The 20,546-nt window shown below is 37.4% G+C and overlaps 2 protein-coding genes across 3 annotated transcripts in view; both read left to right on the forward strand.

Annotated features, from left to right (window-relative positions):
* Positions 1–20,546, forward strand: part of LOC119629658 (uncharacterized) — a 378,532-nt gene that overhangs the window by 276,394 nt on the left and 81,592 nt on the right. The gene's annotated exons all lie outside the window — the stretch shown is intronic.
* On the forward strand, positions 451–20,211 carry LOC101745770 (probable nucleoporin Nup54). 2 transcript variants are annotated; one of them, XM_004928520.5, is made up of 13 exons: positions 451–679; positions 1,159–1,266; positions 2,330–2,425; positions 2,693–2,922; positions 4,247–4,400; positions 6,129–6,285; positions 6,866–6,974; positions 7,909–8,092; positions 9,128–9,216; positions 10,628–10,795; positions 13,880–13,999; positions 18,526–18,613; positions 19,853–20,211. In XM_004928520.5, the coding sequence occupies exons 1-13, from the start codon at positions 616–618 to the stop codon at positions 19,984–19,986; spliced, it is 1,701 nt and encodes a 566-aa protein (XP_004928577.1). In that variant the 5' UTR covers positions 451–615; the 3' UTR covers positions 19,987–20,211. The 2 variants fall into 2 exon arrangements, with proteins under 2 accessions (XP_004928577.1, XP_062528448.1); XM_062672464.1 differs by lacking the exon at positions 1,159–1,266 and having other exon boundaries at positions 457–679.

A 20,546-nucleotide genomic window follows, 5' to 3' on the forward strand; every position in this document is an offset into this window, starting at 1 on the left:
TGACGCCCCTAGCAAACTTGAGTGCCGTGCCTGGTATTTTTAGTTTGTTTGCGGTTGTTGGAAGTTCGTGATGCTGTCCACATGTACTTGTCAATGATGCACTGCATTTGAATTTATATTGTGTTCTTTTACTTTTGATGTGCGCTGTCATTATGAAAATTATTTTTCTAATATACAAGTGAACACAATGTTTTCAAGTATTATTTAAATTTTAATTAATTGTTATAGCCACGGAGCTAGTCCACTTTATCAGCAGTAACAAGTCACACTTAACACGATGAAAAAAGACAATGTTTGTTCTCTCTGCGTTCCTGAAGCATTCATGCAATTATATATAAACAAACTATGTATTTCACTTTTCCTCCACATCACTTTTCATCCAACAGACATGAATTGGCGACAAAATAATTAGGTGTATAGACTATATTTCCTTTGCCTATCCAAAGGACTACACTAAAAAAGTCTGATAATTTTGTTATGTTTTGATGGTTTTGGTACATTTCATGAAATGGACAACCTAGAATAAATACTTACCGTTCATATTTTTAAATTAAATTTTACAAGAATCTATAGTTGTATGTTCATGGTTTATAGTTTAATTTAGTTATAGTTTCAATGGCTTTTTCATTTGGTAATACCACTACTACACAAGGTTCGGTTTTTGGTGCTGCCGCCAAACGTGAGTATAATTTAGAATGTAAATGTAACACAAGAACATTTAAATATGTTCTGAAAGTTCTATAACACATATAAGGCCAGAGAATTTTACATGAAATCATCAATGATCAAATTAATGAGCCATTAAATGAAAGATAAGGAACGCGAACTTTTTGAGTTACTGTTATTACTTCATTGTCCGCAGTAATACCTATTCTCACTTACTAGGTTTCAAATTTCCCTTAATTCTAATTTTGACCATTGGTAAGTTGTGTCACATAGTTTACGCAGGCAAGTGGATATCTTAACTGTGATTCTGATACATAATATACTTAATGTAGTGGAGCTACATAATGAAGATTATTTCATCTCCTGGTCACAAAAATGATTAAATTGATTTCTGTTTCATTGTTCACATTTTGCAAATTGCAGGTATTCATGGCAGTCATTCCAATTTTTTAGTTTAAATTGTTTAATAACACTTTCGTACTTTAATTCCAGCGACATTTTCATTTGGTGGAACAAGTACTGCTACAACCACCAGTACTGGGTTTAATTTTGGTACTACGACAACCTCATCGGGCTTTGGCTCCTTTGGGACCAGTAGTGGTAATACTTGGCTTGACTAAGAATATAATTAATTTAAAAAAATATATTTCTGCACTATTATTACAACTACCATTACACATTTCAATTACCAAAAACTATAAAAGAAAATCAGACAAGAGCTATTTTTATATTGACACATTCAATTTTGGTGATTTAATAATGGTGGTGTGAATAGAAAGTTTACCATTTTAAGACTTTACTATTTTTAAAATGAGTTCCGGTTACTACTTTTATTGGCTCCGGTTATCACTTAACACCAGGTGAGCCGTGAGCTTGTCCACCCATATAACCTATATAAAAATGTAGATTCTTTCAAACTATTCTTAGTTAAAAAAGTTTCTTAGACCTAATGATTGAAAACTGTATAAATACACAGTTGTTTATAGTTCAATTAAAGTATACAACTAGTGACCCGCCCTCGCTTCGCTTCGGAAACATTAAAACACACATGAAACAAAAAAAAAAAAAAAAAATTTAAAAAAAAGTAGCCTATGTTCATCAGGGACAATGTCGGCTTCTAATGGAAAAAGAATTTTTCAAATCGGTCCAGTAGTTTCGGAGCCTATTCGAAACAAACAAACAAACAAATCTTTCCTCTTTATAATATTAGTATAGATATATCAATTTACTAGGAAAAAATACGAGTCATTTCCAATTTGTACGAAAAATGTTTAATGTAACATACTCCAAAACAATCATAATTAAATATGACAATTACTAAACATCCGATCAAAGTAGAATGTGGTTTTTGCTCTCGAACTTTACATGCACATGTGGTATGGATATCTTAATTTTATCGCACTTTTAATGTATATTTTATTTCAGCGTATAAATTGTGAATAATAATTTTTTCAGTCTAATTTTATGGAGTTTCTATAGCTCAAATAACACATGAATGATATAGAAGACACATAATTTAAAAACAATATGCGCAGATAGTCAAGGCTACAAAAGCTAACTGTTTAGCATTAAGCTAAATCGATTTGCTCGAGAACAATATGCCACTGCATAATATTCACTGATATCAATTAGTGTAGTAATAATGTAATATCTAATGTTTCAGCAACACCTTTTGGTGGTTTGGGTAACACTGCTACTACAACAACTACTAATTCATTGTTCGGAGGGACTGGATTTGGAGCTGCCAAACCTGCCACTGGTAATATTGATTAAATTTTACTTACATTTTTACTTTACGTTTTCAAATTTCCAATTTACCTTTGATTGATCAGATGTATTATGCGAGTAGTGTTTTTGATGCATACATTCATGTATTACAAAGTAATCACTGATACCTAAAGATTTCATTTTAATTATTAAATTTTCTCTTTAGTTTTGTATTTTGATATTTGAAATATTGAAAAAGATATAATTCCAAATTAATTACTATTAATAATTGACAAAATTATTTACACAATTGTTAAAGGTTTTGGAACAACTGGCTTTGGGACGAACACATTTGGGACTGGTTTATTTGGAACTGGATCCAATACATTTGCGAGTGCAGCACCAACATTTGGTACAAACACTCTAGGTTCCAGCAATCTGAATACAGGAGCTTTCGGTACCGGAACTTTTGGCAGTGGATTTGGTACAAAACCGTCAACTGGTTTCGGTGGATTTGGTCTTGGCACTAATCAATTTGGACAACAACAGGTGTGTTTGATTCAATTACCATACAAGAAGTGAACTAGAAAAACATATATTTTTATGAAATACGTATTAATATTCAGTAGGGCTTGTATATCAGTGAAACTTTTTTTAAATAGATTTTAGTTTTCGACAGTCACACGGCAAACGATGAAACCTCGTAATTTCGCTCTGTAACTCAGACCTTTTTTACTCTGAAGTCATTCTGCAGTAACAAATGGGCGACCGAAATTGCAATAGTCAATATATTAGGGGTAACGCATATAACAGAGCTATGAAAAATAATTGAATGTATCAGCACATGTTTGTACCATGTAGAAGCGTTTTTATTACAAAACGTTAACCTTTGTTGATACAAGCCCAAAACACGTCATTACGGATCCTCCCGATCTATTAACGGTGCTTTCAGTATCAAGCACCGGTCACCGTCCTCGTCGAAACCGTCGCTTGCGACGAAGGGCTCGACGAGCGAATTGACCCAGCCCACTGAGTTTCTCGCCGGATCTTCTCAGTGGGTTGCGTTTCCGATCCGGTGGTAGATTCTGCGAAGCACTGCTCTTGCTAGAGCCAGTGTTAGCAACACTCCGGTTTGAACCCCGTGAGCTCACCTACACATTAGAGTGAAGCTGAAATAGCCTCTCAAGGTTCAGCATAGGTAGGAAAAAAAAGTTTTTTTTTTATTGCTTAGATGGATGGACGATCTCACAGCCCACCTGGTGTTAAGTGGTTACTGGAGCCCATAGACATCTACAACGTAAATGCGCCACCCACCTCGAGATATAAGTTCTAAGATCTCAGTATATGTAGTTACAACAGCTACCCCACCCTTCGAACCGAAACGCATTACTGCTTCACGACGGAAATAGGCGGGGTGGAGGTACCTACCCGTGCGGACTCCCAAGAGGTCCTACCACCAGTGATTACGCAAATTATAATTTTGCGGGTTTGATTTTTATTACACGATGTTATTCCTTCACCGTGGAAGTCAATCGTGAACATTTGTTGAGTACGTATTTCATTAGAAAAATTGTTACCCGCCTGCGGGACTCGGAACACCGGTGCATCGCTACATACAAATGCACCGGACGTCTTATCCTTTAGGCCACAACGACTTCAAATATATTATATCATCATTACACTAAAAACAAGTCCTTTTTATAAATAATTCAAATGTTTTTTTTAAAAATCAATTACAATTGAATTACACTGCTTCTTAGGTTTTCGCCAATTTGACGTGACTAAACTAAGCCTTGATGAATATGTATTTGCGAAAGCTTTCATTCCATAGCGAACCTAACGAGTCCTAATTTAGAGATTATAATCGTAACAGCAACAACAACTACAACAGCAGCAACAGCAACAGCAAGCGCCAGCGACAGCCCACGAGGCGTTAGTCGCGGCCGTGTTCAACTGCTGTGTGTTCGGCGACGAAAGGGATCAAGTTTTAGCGAAGTGGAATTTGATTCAAGCTCAATGGGGTACAGGTATGCGTGACCAGTATAAACTTGACACTCGATGCTGATTAATAAAAATAAAATAACTACAATAAACTTATCGAGGGGTGAAAGGCTATTTGATTTAAGCGACGTTACGCTTAATACGCGACAGTTATATTTGTAATTAAAGGTGCGTTTTATTTTGGTACTAGGGACCCGCCCTCGCTTCGCTTCGGAAACATTAAATTTTATTATTGATAGTTGAGTACACGCGGTTATTGTCGTAACGCGGGTGACGCCGCGGGGCGAAGCTAGTCTAAAAAAAGTAGCCTAAGTTACTCCTTATATCATCAGCTACCTATCAGTGAAAATCTCGTCAAAATCAGTCTAGCCGTTCCAGAGATTAGCCGGAACAAACAGACAGACAGACAGACAAAAACTGTAAAAAATGTATATTGGTGTATGTATCATATATATATATATATATATGCATGTAGTTAAAAGAGGCTATTTCAATATTACAAACAAACACTCCAATTTTATTTATATGTATAGATTAACATCAACAGTTCGATGTTTAATTTAACCTCAATTAAGTTTACTCATTGAAATAGCCGAATAAGTTTTTTTATTATGATATTTCTCCAAATTTTAAACGTTAAATGGCTCTTCTGTAAAGTTGCAAAAATGTCGCTTAAACAAAATAACCTTTGACCCTTCGATGTCGTGTATGGTGACATTTGACTACATACAAAGAAGGGCCGTTCGGATTATTGATAATCCCATTCTCACGGGTCGTATGTAACCTCTGCGGAGAGACCTTAGTTCCCTCTGTATTTTGTACCGTATGTTCCATGGGGAGCACTCCGAGGAATTATTTGAGATGATCCCATCATCTTGTTTTTACAATCGCAGGCGAAAGATGAAATTAGAATTTATTGATGAACTTATAATGAAAAGTTGCTCAGAATTTCTATAAACTCGTAATATCATAGTTACATAAGATCATCGCCGCCATACTAGTTAATGCTAGACGCAGTAATTCCAGTAATGAGTTTGCTTGGTAGTAAAAAGGGCATTATGGAATCTATATATTAATACGTGAAGCAAAAACTTTGTATCCCTTTTTACGAAAATTGCGCGGACGGAGGACTATGAAATTTTCCACACTTATAGAGAATATAGAGAAGAAGTGCACATTGCTAATTTTTTTTTTAAATAATGCATAAAAGATACATTAAATCAATAAAGCAAACATTACACACACTACATACCATGTATTTGACGCACACACGCATGCATACTATTTATTGTCAATCTTTTGTTCTTGACGTCTGTTGTCAAATTGAGATTAAAATTTTGTTTTTCTTTGTTAATATTTTTTTATAGTGTAGTCTTGGCGAATTTTGTGATTATAGAAGTATAAAATACAATCATAATAGTGTACAAACTTACAATTCCAATTAATTATAGTCGAATTTCGACTACTGCGGGACTTCTAGTTATAACAAAATTCCTTTGGCAGTTCCTGTGGTACGTAAGATTCGAACACAGAGCAGCAAGGTTTCTCCATTTACTTAAAAATTTTCTCTTGCACATTGTTATTTGAACTATAAATTCTATAGATATTATATTATTACTATAGACTATAATTTTTTTTTTTTTTAATTACATTAATTTGTTAAATATTGAATATTTAGATTTAAATTCAGAAACAGATTCAAACAGTCAACTTTTATAATGTATGTATGTAAGTATGATTTTTTTCTCGTTTAGGTCAAGCGTACTATAGTCGAAACCATCCGCCTTTGACGTTGACAGAGCAAAATCCGCTCTGTCGTTTTAAAGCAGTTGGCTACTCAAAGCTCTGTGAGAAGGAAGATAAGGATGGACATGTTGCTATGATTTTTAACAAAAGCGAACAAGAAATTAAGTAAGAACTTTATTTTATTTCTGTTTAAGACAACCAGTGTTTTCGGAAATATACTATAAGTATTAAAGTTGTTCTTACGATTGCAAAATTATATTTTTCTTTCTTTTCATTTGGGATCATAAAAACTGATGACATGAAAACTACATGAAATAAAATTATTTTGCATCTAACTTAGATTTTGATGTGACATAATAGATTTACATACAGCCGCGGCAAATTTATTCATTCATTCAAAACTCGCATTAACAAAACCAGTTATTAAGCAACTTTTAGTAAATTTTTTGTTACTCATGTTTGTGGATGAGCTTATCTGGCCCACCTGGTGTAACGTAGTTACCGGATCCCATAGACACACAACATAAATGCCGTCACCCACATTGAGACATGAGTCTCAGGCTTACAGTACAACTACTGCTCATCATCATTCGAACTGAAACGCATTACTGCTTTGCAGCCGAAATAGGCAGGGTGGTAGTACCGGCCAGTGCGATCTCACAAAACGCCCTACAAACCAATAAAGTACTCTTAAACATTATTTTAAAATGTGTCTTCTGATTCTCTAATCTAAATTTTATTTCAGGAATAACCAACAAGGTTTAATTACATCACTACAAGGCTTACTAGGGAACAAACCGAACTTAGCTGTCAATGTTGATTCTGTCAAAGCCGTGGCAGATGACAAAAGTCAGGTATGTAAAAGTTGTACCATATTCGTGGTCTGACGGGACATCGCCTACAATATGCAGTTGAGTAGGCTGAGATTGTATGGTCACGTTAAAAAGAGGACACCAGACTACGTCCGAAATTTGGTACTCCAGCTCAAGGTGGAAAGATGTAGTGTTGCAGGACAAGAGGGATTTTTTTATTTTTTTATTGCTTAAATGAATTGACGAGCTCACAGCCCACCTGGTGTTAAGTGGTTACTGGAGCCCATAGACATCTACAACGTAAATGCGCCACCCACCTTGAGATATAAGCTCTAAGATCTTAGTATAAATACAACGGCTGCCCCATCCTTCAAACCGAAACGCATTACTGCTTCGCGGCAGAAATAGGCAGGGTGGTGGTACCTACCCGCGCGGACTCACAAGAGGTCCTACCACCAGTAAGAATGCAATGTTACTGACAAAGATGTGGCAATCAAAACGAAAATGAGGAGAAAAATAGGGAAAGCTGACCCCACCGCTGTGTCGGATAAATAACTAGAAAAAGACAGAGTTTATTGTCAAATTTAAATAAACTGCGATATAAATCTATATATATAAAAATGAATTGCTGTTCGTTAGTCTCGCTAAAACTCGAGAACGGCTAGACCGATTTGGCTAATTTTGGTCTTGAATTACTTGTGGAAGTCCAGAGAAGGTTTAAAAGGTATATAAATATGAAAATGCTCGGAATTAAATAAAAATACATTTTTGTTTTTCCTTTGATGTGTCCCCCGTCGGACGGATTCCTTTTGTTTGTTTTAAGTTTATTTTATACAAAAGTTTAGGTCCTTTATTTATCGATTGAGGCACTACGAAGTCTGCGGGGTTAGTTAGTACGAAATAAAATTTGCCCCGATTTATTTTATATAACGTAGACAAAGATCTGGATTGAAATTATGTTAAATAATTACTCTAGGTGGTAATATACGTGGTGGATAAGGCCGCGAACAATTCTCACGTTTCTGCGTCAGAGCTAGCGAATTTCTTAAACGCCGGCAACGCTAAGAACGCCCTGAGCAGCGCCGGCTGTTCTGCCGTGAGCGCCGTCACCGCACCGACGCCGCAGATGCTGCAGCAGTACCTTCAAACTCCTCCACCAGGTATCATAAAGAAGCCATACACCTCAACACGCCGCCTTCGTCACCTCAGACTATAAGAATATTGAGCAAAAGGGAATGCTCTGAGGAATTGTTTGAGATGATTCCCCCATCTACTTTTTATCACCGCACCTTCCCGCCATCGGAGCAGAGTTCATCAATATTATCTGGAACCGCTGCGTTCATCGACAGTGCGTTTCCAGAGGTATTTTTTGCCACGTACCATCCGGCTATGGAATAAGCTCTCCTCCACGGTGTTTCCCGAGCGCTATGACATATCCTTGTTCAAACGAGGCTTGTGGAGAGTATTAAGCGGTAGGCAGCGGCTTGGCTCTGCCCCTGGCATTGCTGAAGTCCATGGGCAACGGTAACCACTCACCATCAGGTGGGCCGTATGCTCGTCTGCCAATAAGTGTAATAAAAAAAAACTCAAGTATGCCACCTTCGTCACCTTAGACTATAAGAATATTGAGCAAACCCCACTCTCTGCACTAAAGTCTCCATTCAAAGACTCCAAATAATTTCTACTGCTAAGCAAAAGTTTCCATTTGAATGAAAGGATAGACTGTATTTGAATGCAATTGAGACCTCGACCTCATGTCTCAAACAGCACTAATTGAAATTAATTATTGACAATAGTTGGTTTCAACTCAGCATAGTGACAGGGCAATGCATTACACAGAGTTTTGCGTACCACAGTAATGATAACAATAAAATCGCTGAAGTTCTTAGAGTACATAATTGAATGAAGGGTCTCATTTAAGTATGTTGTTCTTAACATATTTCTTGGAATCTTTAATTGCTCTCGCAGCTACTCTTGCGTCGTTTTGAAGTCCTCATATGTAATGTATGTTTCAATGTGAATTAGCACGATTTTTACATTTTGTGAACTTCGTCAATGAAACTAAACAAATGTTTCTTTTTTATAACCATTCAAGTTTTTTTTTTTTTTTAATGAATTTAATTTAATTTCGTTAATATTACTAGCTATTAAATTAATTTCGTACAAAATAATCAATTTCCTTATTTTCACTATAGGCATGGATATAAGATTATGGAAACAAGCTCAAGCCGACAAACCGGACTCTGCTAATTACATTCCAGTGCCAATTATTGGATTCTCAGAGGTAGGTCAACACAAACTATAACATCTAAAACAGATTTATATAATATACATAAATATGATAAAACTATATCCATCAACGGGATATTCTGTAAAATCTTACAAGCATAAACAAAGTGTAATTATATTTACTGTTAAGCCATTAGTAATATTTATTGTGGGAATATTTTAGTATTGTACGTATTATGTTTAATCGAAGCAGCCTCAGTAGTCTGTTAAACATATCGGTCCTATGGAGCGGCCGTATCGGTACTTTCAATGAACCTGTTACAATTGTACCTATTCCATTGACCTACACGACGACCTGGGCCTCTAATCAAGCCGGAAACACATGAAGTCAGCATCGGAACGGTACTTCGATAAAGCTATGTGTCATGATAATCGCCTTATCGTTGCCGCCCTAGACACGTCTTTACGCAAACTCATAACCATTGCATTAGACGCCTTTAGCTCTAACGCTAGGAGCAGGCTCAGGGACTCCGGTAACCGTACTCGTCGAACTCTGCAATGAGTTCAACGTACAACCTAATCTAACCTAAACATCAGCCGGCTGAGTTTCTCGCCGGATCTCATCAGCGGGTCACGATTCCGATCTGGTAGTAGATATATTCGCGAAGCAGTAATTCTTGAGTTGTTAGGTCTCCTTTGGAGGCGCTCGGGTAGCTGTTAGCAAAATCCCACCCTTCCCCGCTGAGCCCTTGCTTCTCCCACCTGTCCCGGTGAAACTGGAAAGGCTTCCGGGCCGCCAGTGATCACCCAAACATAAAAAAAACGTATTCCATTTTGCCCACACACTTACAAGAGGGGGCTAAGGTGATTTTTGCAAACGGGGCCTATATGGATTAGAGACGATTTCGAGTGATTTCGTTATTGTAGATCAGGGGTTCCCAAACTTATTTTGTCTACTGCTTACTTTGAGAATAAATTATATATAGCGCCCCTATTTTTTCACGTACTTAAAAATCACTATAGCCAGAGCTCAGTCGGTGTCTAAGAGTGCTCCTAGATAAAATTACAAATCGCCTCCCAAGCCTCTACACACCGCCCCCATTTTTTTTCTGGGTCTCTTACCGCCCCCCTTTAGGCCTGCAGCGCCCACAAGGGGGCGTTATCGCCCACTTTGGGAAAGTCTTTACTGCTGGTAGGACCTCTTGTGAGTCCACACGTATAGGTACCACCCAGCCTATTTCTGCCGTGAAGCAGCAATGCGTTTCGGTTTGAAGGGTGGGGCAGCCGTTGTAACTATACTGAGACCTTAGAACTTATATCTCAAGGTGGGTGGCGCGTTTATGCTGTAGATGTCTATGGGCTCCAGTAAGTACTTAACACCAGGTGGGCTGTGAGCTCGTCCACCCATCTAAGCGATAAAAAAATAAAAATAAAAAAGTGCTGTAGTTGAATATTGATGTGCTTAGATAAAGTTCCGAGCGCAGTGCCAGGCGGAGCAGGGCCGGCTGCAGGCGAGCTGGCTGCGTCGCGCGGAGGACACGCTGTGCGAGCTGCGCACGCGCCGCGCCGCCGCCGCCGCCCGCCTGGCGCGCCTCTCCGCCGCTCTGCACGCGCTGCGACATACGCTCCTGCAGGTACTATACTGGGTGTTGGGAGACCGCTTCCGAAAACGAAAACAGACGATAGTACTAAAGACATCAGATGTTTTTTTTTATTGTCCTTGTAGGCAGACGAGCATACGGCCCGCCTGATGGTGAGTAGTTACCGTCGCCCATGGACTTCAGGCAATGCCAGGGGCAGAGCCAAGCCGCTGCCTACCGCTTAATACTGTCCACAAGCCTCTTTTGAAGAAGGACATGTCATAGCGATCGGGAAACACCGTGGAGGGCAGCTCATTCCATAGCCGGATGGTGTGTGGCAAAAAAGACCTCTGAAAACGCATTGTCGATGAACGCAGCGGTTCCAGATAATATGAATGAACTCTGCTCTGATGGCGGGAGGTGCGATGATAAAAAGGAGATGAAGGAATCATCTCAAACAATTCCTCAGAGCATTCCCCATGGAACATACGGTACAAAATACAGAGGCAACCGAAGTCCCTCCGCAGACCCAGAGGTTCCAAACGATCCGTGAGAATGGGATTATCGACAATCCGAACGGCACTCTTCTGTATGGAGTCAAATGGAAGAAGCTGGTATTTGGGAGCCTCGGCCCAGAGATGGGAGCAGTACTCCACATGAGGCCGGACTAGTGCTTTGTAAAGCAAAAATCTTTGTCCAGGCGTGAAGTACCGCTTCGCTCTGTTGAGGACTCCCAGTATTTTGGACGCCAACTTGACTTTGCCTCCCAAATGACTCCGAAATTTTACATCGCTCGAAACGTCGACCCCAAGGATCCCGATACTCCCGGAAGGTTGCAGGGATACTCCTTGGAATTGCGGCGCCATGAAAAAGGGGTCCTTCTTTGCAGTGAACGCGCAAACTTGTATCTTTAACGGTTTGAATTGAACCAAGTTCAATTCACCCCATTTGGAGATTCGCCCCAGAGTTCTCCACTTCAGCCACAAGTTTTGATCGTCTCTCTTGCACCGCGCTCCGAGAGAGACTCTGATGGCCGATATATCGCGCATCCCCCGTGCTGTCATCCGCATAGCAATGCATGCCATCAATAGACAGCATGTCATTGATATACAGGATGAAAAACGTGGGGTAGAGCACCGAACCTTATGGAACGCCAGCGTTAATGGTCATGGTATCAGAACAGTCACCGTCTACAACGACCGTGATGCTCCGCCCATCCAAAAAGCTGGCAATCCACTTGCAGAGACCCTCGGGGATTCCGTAAACTCGATGATGTTAGATGTTTTTTTTTCTGGATAAAAGGTAATTGATCATTGATGAAAGACTATGTCACTGACATTCACATTTATGATATTAGTATGGATAATAATGTATTATGTTGTGTTAAGAGATCACACCGTGTTCATGATACATGCAGTCTTTGAATTATTATCATTGGGAAACAGTACAACAGGAACAAATTTAAAAACTAAATTCGTAATCACCACTTTTATTATTATCACGTAAATCAGTCCAAATATTATCCTGTACCGTCGCTTTAATGGTACTATCGCGATATCCAATCACGGATATACACAATAATAACGGATACACACAAAGATAATAATGAGTCGTTGCAATATGTTCTTTGGACTCTGTCTTAACTATGGAAAAGTTGTGTATAAATTGTTATCTTTGTACACAAAACGATTTACGAATAGCCTTCACAGACTTTGAAGTTATTTGAGTTTTCGGTGTACATTAAAAATCGCTCTTCACCGTCATCCGTATTTAGTAACATACTTCTCATACTAATTTCTATATCCACTGGTTAACCTTAAAAGTTCTGTTAGGCGAAGAAGATTGAGAATCTACACCCCTCCTCGATCCGTGTTTTTTTCTCTCAATCGTTTCACTCGTGACAGTGATAGTGGTCACGAGCGTCATGTAGTGTTGGAGGGGATAGACTCGATGAGTCTCACGATGTCCCGTCATCTCTCTCTTTCCGAGGTCATCCTACTGCATTTATTAAAGGGACCTCCCACTGTAGTTTTAATTTGGTCAGTCCATTGGCGACGCTGTATTAGGCATCAAAAATACATATTATGTCATCGGCATGAACTGTTTATTTGTCGGCATACCCCATCTTTTCTTGTTCGTCCTTTCAAAGGCAACCAAAGGATTCACCGCAAAATGGGCAGCAGCGTTCTCTGAATATTATACGTGCGTGCTGCAATCGATTCCGTTGTGCTTAGTGCGAGTTTTATTTAACCTTCTCGTTAGCGTAAAAGTTAACTCAAATTTGTATGGAGTTGGAACTCCATACAAACAAACGCAAGAACTTTCTACCCCTTTTTACGAAAATTGCATAGACGGAGGAGTATGAAATTTTCTACACTTATAGAAAATATAGAGAAGGAGTGCAGAATGTAAATATTTTTTAACTTATGCATAAATAATATGTACATTAAATCCTTTAAAAATACATTACACATTACTACGTATTTGACTAAGACACGCATGCATACTATTTGACTATTGTCAAACTTTTCTTATTGCTTATAATATGTACATTAAATCCATTAAAAAAACATTACACATTACCACGTATTTGACTAAGACACGCATGCATACTATTTGACTATTGTCAAACTTTTCTTATTGCTTATTGCGTATAGTATAGTGTGATGAAATTGAGAATAGATTAAATAATGTTTGTCTTTATTAATATTTGTGTAAAGTGTAGTCTTGGCGAAATCTGTGATCATAAAAAATAATAATAACTAGCTGACTCGGCAAACGTTGTTTTGCCATATATAAGATTTCTAGGGAATTTCTAGTGTAGAAAAAATAATAATAACAAAACCTCACTCAACCACATAATGCCTCATTATAACAAAAAAAATGTCCAAAAATTGTTAGGGATGGACAACCCTTATCACTGAACATGCATATAAAATTTCATAAAAATCGGCATACCGTTTCAGAGGAGTATGGTAACTAACATTGTGACACGAGAATTTTATATATAAAGATGGTCTTTGACAATAGAATCATATTAGTGTACAAACTTATAATTTCAATTCATTATAGTCGAATTTCGACTACTGTGTTCGGGATCACAAGTAAAAGTAATTGTATTATTGACGTTAAATATAGATTGTCGCGCGTCAAGAAGCCGTCGGTCGTGTTGGTGCAGCTCTTAGTCCCGAAGAGGAAGCGACCCGAGCTCGACTGCACGAACTCGCTTCACAATTAGCAGCGCCTCCACTTTCAAATGTAAGTCAATCATTCATTTATTTGACTGACTCATTGGTCCAGTTGTTAACGTCCCTGACTGTTGCGCCTAGGTTCATGGGTTCTGTTCCCGCATCGAGCAAACATTTGTATGATAAACTGGATTGTTTGTTATTTAATTTTAAAGCTATTGCATAGCTTTTATCGCGGGCCTTGAGCGCGGCGACCGAATCATGAAATTCCGTAACGAAAAAAACCTAACACCCCTTACTCCGCCTACCATGTAGCTCGCGTTCAACACATTCACACGTTGCGCTTGTGTAGTGTTTGTGAATAAGCACGTGGCGTGACGTCACACTGCATGCGCATCATGAAAAGTCTGCCCATCTCTCTCTCGCGCGGTCTTGCTTATGAGTGTGAAGGGGACAGTTAAGGTTTTGCTTTTATTAATGTTTAATATAGCGTGGTCTTGTTTTATTATTGTTTTAATATTAAATTATCATTGTCTAATTATAATTGCATAAGTTGATAAAAAATGCTATGCAATAGCTTTACCGCGGCAGTTCCCGAGTGCCACACGTTTTTTTCCTAATTATTTTTTTATTTACAATTATACCTAAAGCGTCATATAAATGATCATCGTACGTAGTTTCATGATTGTTTGTTTATTCTCGACGTTGCACAGTTGCTGGTACTCACATGGGTGATTCGCAAATGGCAACGACAAATAAATTGTACATTTCTGCTCGTTGGTTAAAGCAAAATCATTCTAATTTTATTGAGGTTGATAAATAACACCTCAATAAATAGCAATAATCTTAAGGCTTAAAAAAACCTCTAAAGTACTTTAATTTTACAACGGTTCTAATCGGGTCTGATTAGTTTTCGTGATTACAGTGAATATAACAGTCATGGTAAATTAACATATCGACGCTGGAAAGGCAAACGTGACTAAGCGACAATGCGTGAACTTTACAGTAGACTAATTTAAAGTTGAAATACCTGAAAACAAAATTTATGTTTACGAATCTAGCTGTAGTAGAATCTAGCTAGTAGCTGTAGGATTGAAATGATTTTAATAGACCTAGAAATATATATTTTTTGCACATCGAATATGGTTAGTGCCTATCATTTATGTACAAAGCAGTTATTGTCGCTTAGTCACGTTTGCCTTTCAAGCGTCGATATAATATAATTGTAAAATTCTAAAATTTTTACTGTATTTACATGATATATGTGTATTATTAATTAATATTCAGTCTTGCGTGACCAAGAAAACTGTAAAGTATTGGAAACATTAGAAATAGTATAATTATAATAAAAACTGCGAGATTAAACCGTAAAAATATGGGTTTCAAAAATCGAAGAAAATACTCTATTGAATATTGATCCAAACGATAGTCACTTATGAAATATATAGATTCAACTACTCTATGAAGCAACTATAAAAAAAGTACTTCAAATTTTTTCAAGTGCTCAAATACAAAGTTGATGATTTACTCCGTCATTATCTGTCCAAAGTTTCGACTCACCTGTCGCTTGCGTGTTTTTCTTATCAGCGTTATCGGCGTTATCGCCAGACTCCAGACGTGTGGTAAAACACATATGGGTATATCGATGTAATGGGTTCTGATAAACGGTTACAGATCGCGGTCAACGAAAAATAAAGAAACATGATTCGGTTACAATGTTGTTTAACGCTTTTAATTATTTAAGTACGCGTGTAATATTGATAATTAAGCAATTACACGTGACATTGCTTTGCAAACTTACCAGTAATTAATTTCAGGATAACTGAGAATGTATGAATATCCAGTTTGAGCATATTTGGTCGAGTAGATTTTTTTATGAACATTACATTAACTTTTTGTACATTCGGATAAAAAACTTTATGCATTTGTCATGGAAAGTAGAAATTAGCCATCTTGAAATGTCGAATTACTGGTTCAATGGTGGGCAAATGGTGTTTTCGTAAGGACATTTTTTTTTCAATTAAGTTTTCGAGGATACAATTTGCAGCTCGGTGTTTTTTTTTTTTTTTTTTGTTGCTTAGATGACTGGACGAGCTCACAGCCCACCTGGTTTTAAGTGGTTACTGGAGCCCATAGACATCTACAACGTAAATGCGCCATGAAAGATCAAATAATTTTCCGAGCGCTATGACATGTCCTTCTTCAAACGAGGTTTGCGGAGAGTACTTTATGGTAGGAAGCGGCTTGGCTCTGCCCCTGGCATTGCTGACGTCCATGAGCGACGGTGACCACTTACCATCAGGTGGGCCGTATGCTCGTCTGCCTACTATGGCAATAAAAAAAAATCGATGTCAACATAAATATTACGCGTATAAATGCGAACAAATATATCGGTACAATGAATTTGTAGAAATGCAAGTCCTTATCTCCAGACGTTGTAATCTTTTATTGCGAAATTAAGCCAGTATCCAGTTATAACTGATTTCGCAACACACGGATTATTCATGCACAACGTGCATGATCATCATGTGTTGTCCGTGTGAAAAAAAAATGCGTATCATTTGTCTATCGCTCGAGAATACAGATAAAGCAATTCATTAACAAGCTATCGATTACGATCTATCTGTCTGGTCCATACGCGGATAATTTTATTTTCGTCATAATTTATCATTGATTCGTGCCGTCATATAATTTAATTGATAAATATTAACACTAATCTCATAAAATACCCTCACTGATAAATACAATGTAACGCTTAAGTAAATAATATGACCCTACGATACCTAAAAAAAAAATTTCTTACAAACTTGTCTAAATTGCACAATTATTAAATGGCATTGTGGTGATTTATAATATTTTTAGTAGTTTTTTTATTTTTTCTATAGTAAAAATGATTTAAAATTACTGTGCTCTGACGAACAAGCACGGAAACATCCTGATATGAGGCTATTTATAGGGTCACGGTCCTTGAGTCATAAGATCAAAAACTCCTTTGTTTTATTGCTTAGATGGGTGGACGAGCTCACAGTCCACCTGGTCTTAAGTGGTTACTGGAGCCCATAGACATCTACAACGTAAATGCGCCACCCACCTTGAGATGTAAGTTTTAAGGTCCCAAGTACAGTTACAACGGCTGCCTCACCCTTCAAACCGTTTAAGCAGTAATCTGCTTTACTGCAGAAATAGGCGGGGTGGTGGTACCTACCAGCGCGAACTCATAAGTGGTCCTGCCACCAGTGACCATACCTCCTGTATAGTACATATAATGGTTGTTATTTTTCAAATCGTATTGCATGCCTGTTTCGTAGCGGACATAGGCACTCTTAAATCAATCATTATATACGGAAATTTATATTATTTTGGGTTTATTATTAGGTACATCGTGTTATTTTATTTGTTACGTACAAATATTCTTGGAATAATTGATATCTCTAACTTAGGGCTTTTAACACGGTCGTAGTCCGCCGAGTAATTCAGGTGCGAAAGGTTGCATTCGGAATTATGAGTTAAAATTGTTATAACTTGTTTTGTTATTTTACGAACCTCGTCGAGTAATTTATTTTTCTATACAATGTTTGGTCCAATGCTTTAACTTATACGTAATTAGTACGTGGTCTTGTTCAATTATGGTTTATTTTATGGTTAGCTTTTTACGTCCCATTACTAGTTTGGTTTTAATGTCTCCGTGAATAATCATGTATTATTTGTTACATGCTACTACTAACTGGGACTTAGTCATCGGTAAGCTATGTGTTGTAGTTTTTTTTAATTTTAATTATAAACAGGAATACTACTATTATGTTCAATTACTGAGCATTCAGCGTGCAAAGAATATCCTTTCAAAGGGAATCCCTGTAAACGAAAGGAAAATTTTAATAGTACTTTAGATTAGTAGATTCGAAGTAAATTGTTCGAATAAAGATGCGCTATAAAGTATTTGATATTTGAATAAGAATTTATATGAAGAGCATTTCAGGAGCTCAAGCACATCTTAGATTCCTAACGTATTTTTACCAGACAAAGCAATGTCTTTGTAAAACGAGTAGATCACGTAATGCTCACCACATATGAGAACAGAAACTGTTAAACCTCCATTCTTTTGCATATTTTTAGTAGTAACCAGACAAACTAGCTATAATTATTCACAATCAGCAAACTGAACATCGCTGAATATCCAGTTCTCGAAAGCGAATCATTAAAGTTAAGATTTGATCAACCCTAAACTGTAATTACATACGAGTAAAACTAAAAATAAAAATACAAACAAAAAAGCTCTATATACTAAATGGATATATGTAATAGATCTTTAAAACGTAATAAACTATAAATAATTTTCTTTTTAAAGTTTGTTTGTATATTGTCGATAATGATTGAATGATTGAAGAATCGCATCGACTTCAAGCATATTATTTAATATTTATATGCAGAACATATATTGTTTTCACGACTTTCATAATTTACATAATCATCAATAATATTTATAATATCATTAATAATATATGTACATAATCATTCATGTTTACATACGCAATGAAAGCAAGCTTGTGTATGTATGCATTTATCTTTATTAGATATTCAAATAAAATAAATGTGTAGGGGCGTTTGAACGAGTTGCTGTGCGCAGTGCGTTTGCAACGTAGCGCCAGTGCGGGAATGGCGCATGAACGATATCAATTAGACCCAGGTGAGTTTTTATTCAAGATGTTAATCTTTATATATATACATATTTCTTCTGTCAGTGTGTTTGTCACCGAACTCCTCCTAAACGGTTGGATCGATTTGAATGATTTTTTTATATGCGTTTGGGTGGCACCCTGGATGGCTTAGATTCACAAATTAGCCCCGCAGAGGGCGCTGCAGCCGGTATCTAGGGTATTTGAATTTTGTCAGCTAGTATTACCTAATTTTTTTAGACAGATATATTAAAGGATGAAAATCTGCTTAATTCTTTCACATTTACTAAGAATAAGAAGTGTGATTTAGCGCTTCTTGTAAATCCTGTTTTGCCAATCAAATGCCGATCGTTCTCAAATAGGGTTGGCCCTAAGTGACCGGTCGTAAAATCAGATAAATATCAGATAACATGCAATATGGACACCGTCGTGTCTACCCACTTAGTAGGATAAAGGCAACATCAATTACTGCTTAAAACACATATTCGTTCGAGTTTTTTTGTTCACTGATATAAAAAAAGCGATGTTTCACTCTGAACTGACTGCCTTTTATTGCCTGAAAAATGCAATGTAAGGCTTTCGATGCTCGGATTGAGTGGCTCGGCCCTAGTGCTCTCGGGTGAAAATTGAGCGACTCATAGCACACGCGAGAGCCTATTCTACGACACCCGCACTCGGTAAAGTCGTGACCGATTAGATAGATATATGCGTCACTTTAATTTATTTTAATCTGTCTTATTATTACATTGAAGGTCTGTTTTGAACGTGGCGAATAGTATAACCGGACACTCATGTCTGGAAGCAAACCGGCCACTGGCCTGCGCTAATTAGTCCATATGTGGGGTTTATATGGGCCGACCAGCTCACGGCCGATTAGTTCTTGAGCAGTTAACGATAGACACCAAGCGTGTATCGATATGTAAACCGAAAATATATACAATAGCGCCAATTCCATTCTTCAAGAAACATCTGTTTTTTTAGCGCTTAGGTAGGTGGACGATCTCACAGCTCATCTGGTGTTTAGTGGTTACTGGAGCCCATAGACATATACAACGTAAATGCGCCACCCACCTTGAGATATAAGTTCTAAAGTCTCAGTATAGTTACAACGGCTACCCTAACCTTCAAACCGAAACGCATTACTTGCTGCACGACAGTGTGGTGGTTGGTACCCGTGCGGACTCACAAGAGGTCCTACCACCAGTAATTAAGCATTGTCATATTTAATGAACACCGTTGCTTGTATATAGGTGCACAAGAAGACGTGAAGCAGTTCTTGACCCTGCAACAGAAGGGCATGGCGCATCTATTGGACACGGCGAGGAAGGACCTTGCCGCACTCAACACCATCGCCGAAGGGATGTCGCAACTTGTTCGAACTTAGAACTTTTTAAATCACGTACGTCCTTTTCAATACAATCAGATATATTCGATGTTCGAATTTTTCAACGTTTTCTAAAATAATACGATTTCGATTATTATTATTATTATTATTATTATTATGTATTACTATTAGGAATGATAACAAAAAAATATGCTCTTAATTGAACCAAATCTGAAGATAGACCCAATATCACGAGCCAACACATTAAAATTTTTTCTATGAATATTAATTGGTTTTATTTATTGAAGTTTGAAAATTTAACTGCCTTCATAAATTATAATATCAAATATGGATGCATAGAAAAGTAGAGCGCGATGTAGACGTATCTTGAAGATGTAGCTTTTGTTTTCACGGAATGAGTTGTATTTTACCTTAGAGATAAGGAAGTAATCTGCGACAGTGTCTTGTCACGTACGATGTTTGCATTGTGATAAAAATTTTGCTGAATATGGTGAATAATGCTAAGCTGTTCAAATATTTGGGTGGCTGTGTTTTTGTATCAGACAGTTCTGAAAGCGAATTATTTCGGTCCGCTAATATTTATAACATAAATAATACGA

Source organism: Bombyx mori, chromosome 15 (genome assembly GCF_030269925.1).
Source record: "Bombyx mori chromosome 15, ASM3026992v2".
Taxonomy (NCBI): Eukaryota; Metazoa; Arthropoda; class Insecta; order Lepidoptera; family Bombycidae; genus Bombyx; species Bombyx mori.

Coding starts and splice junctions, on each gene's coding strand:
- LOC101745770 (XM_004928520.5), top strand. CDS start 616: ATGGCTTTTTCATTTGGTAATACCACTACTACACAAGGTTCGGTTTTT. Junction 2,426..2,692: donor AGCTGCCAAACCTGCCACTG/GTAATATTGATT, acceptor CAATTGTTAAAG/GTTTTGGAACAACTGGCTTT. Junction 14,000..18,525: donor CAGCGCCTCCACTTTCAAAT/GTAAGTCAATCA, acceptor ATAAATGTGTAG/GGGCGTTTGAACGAGTTGCT.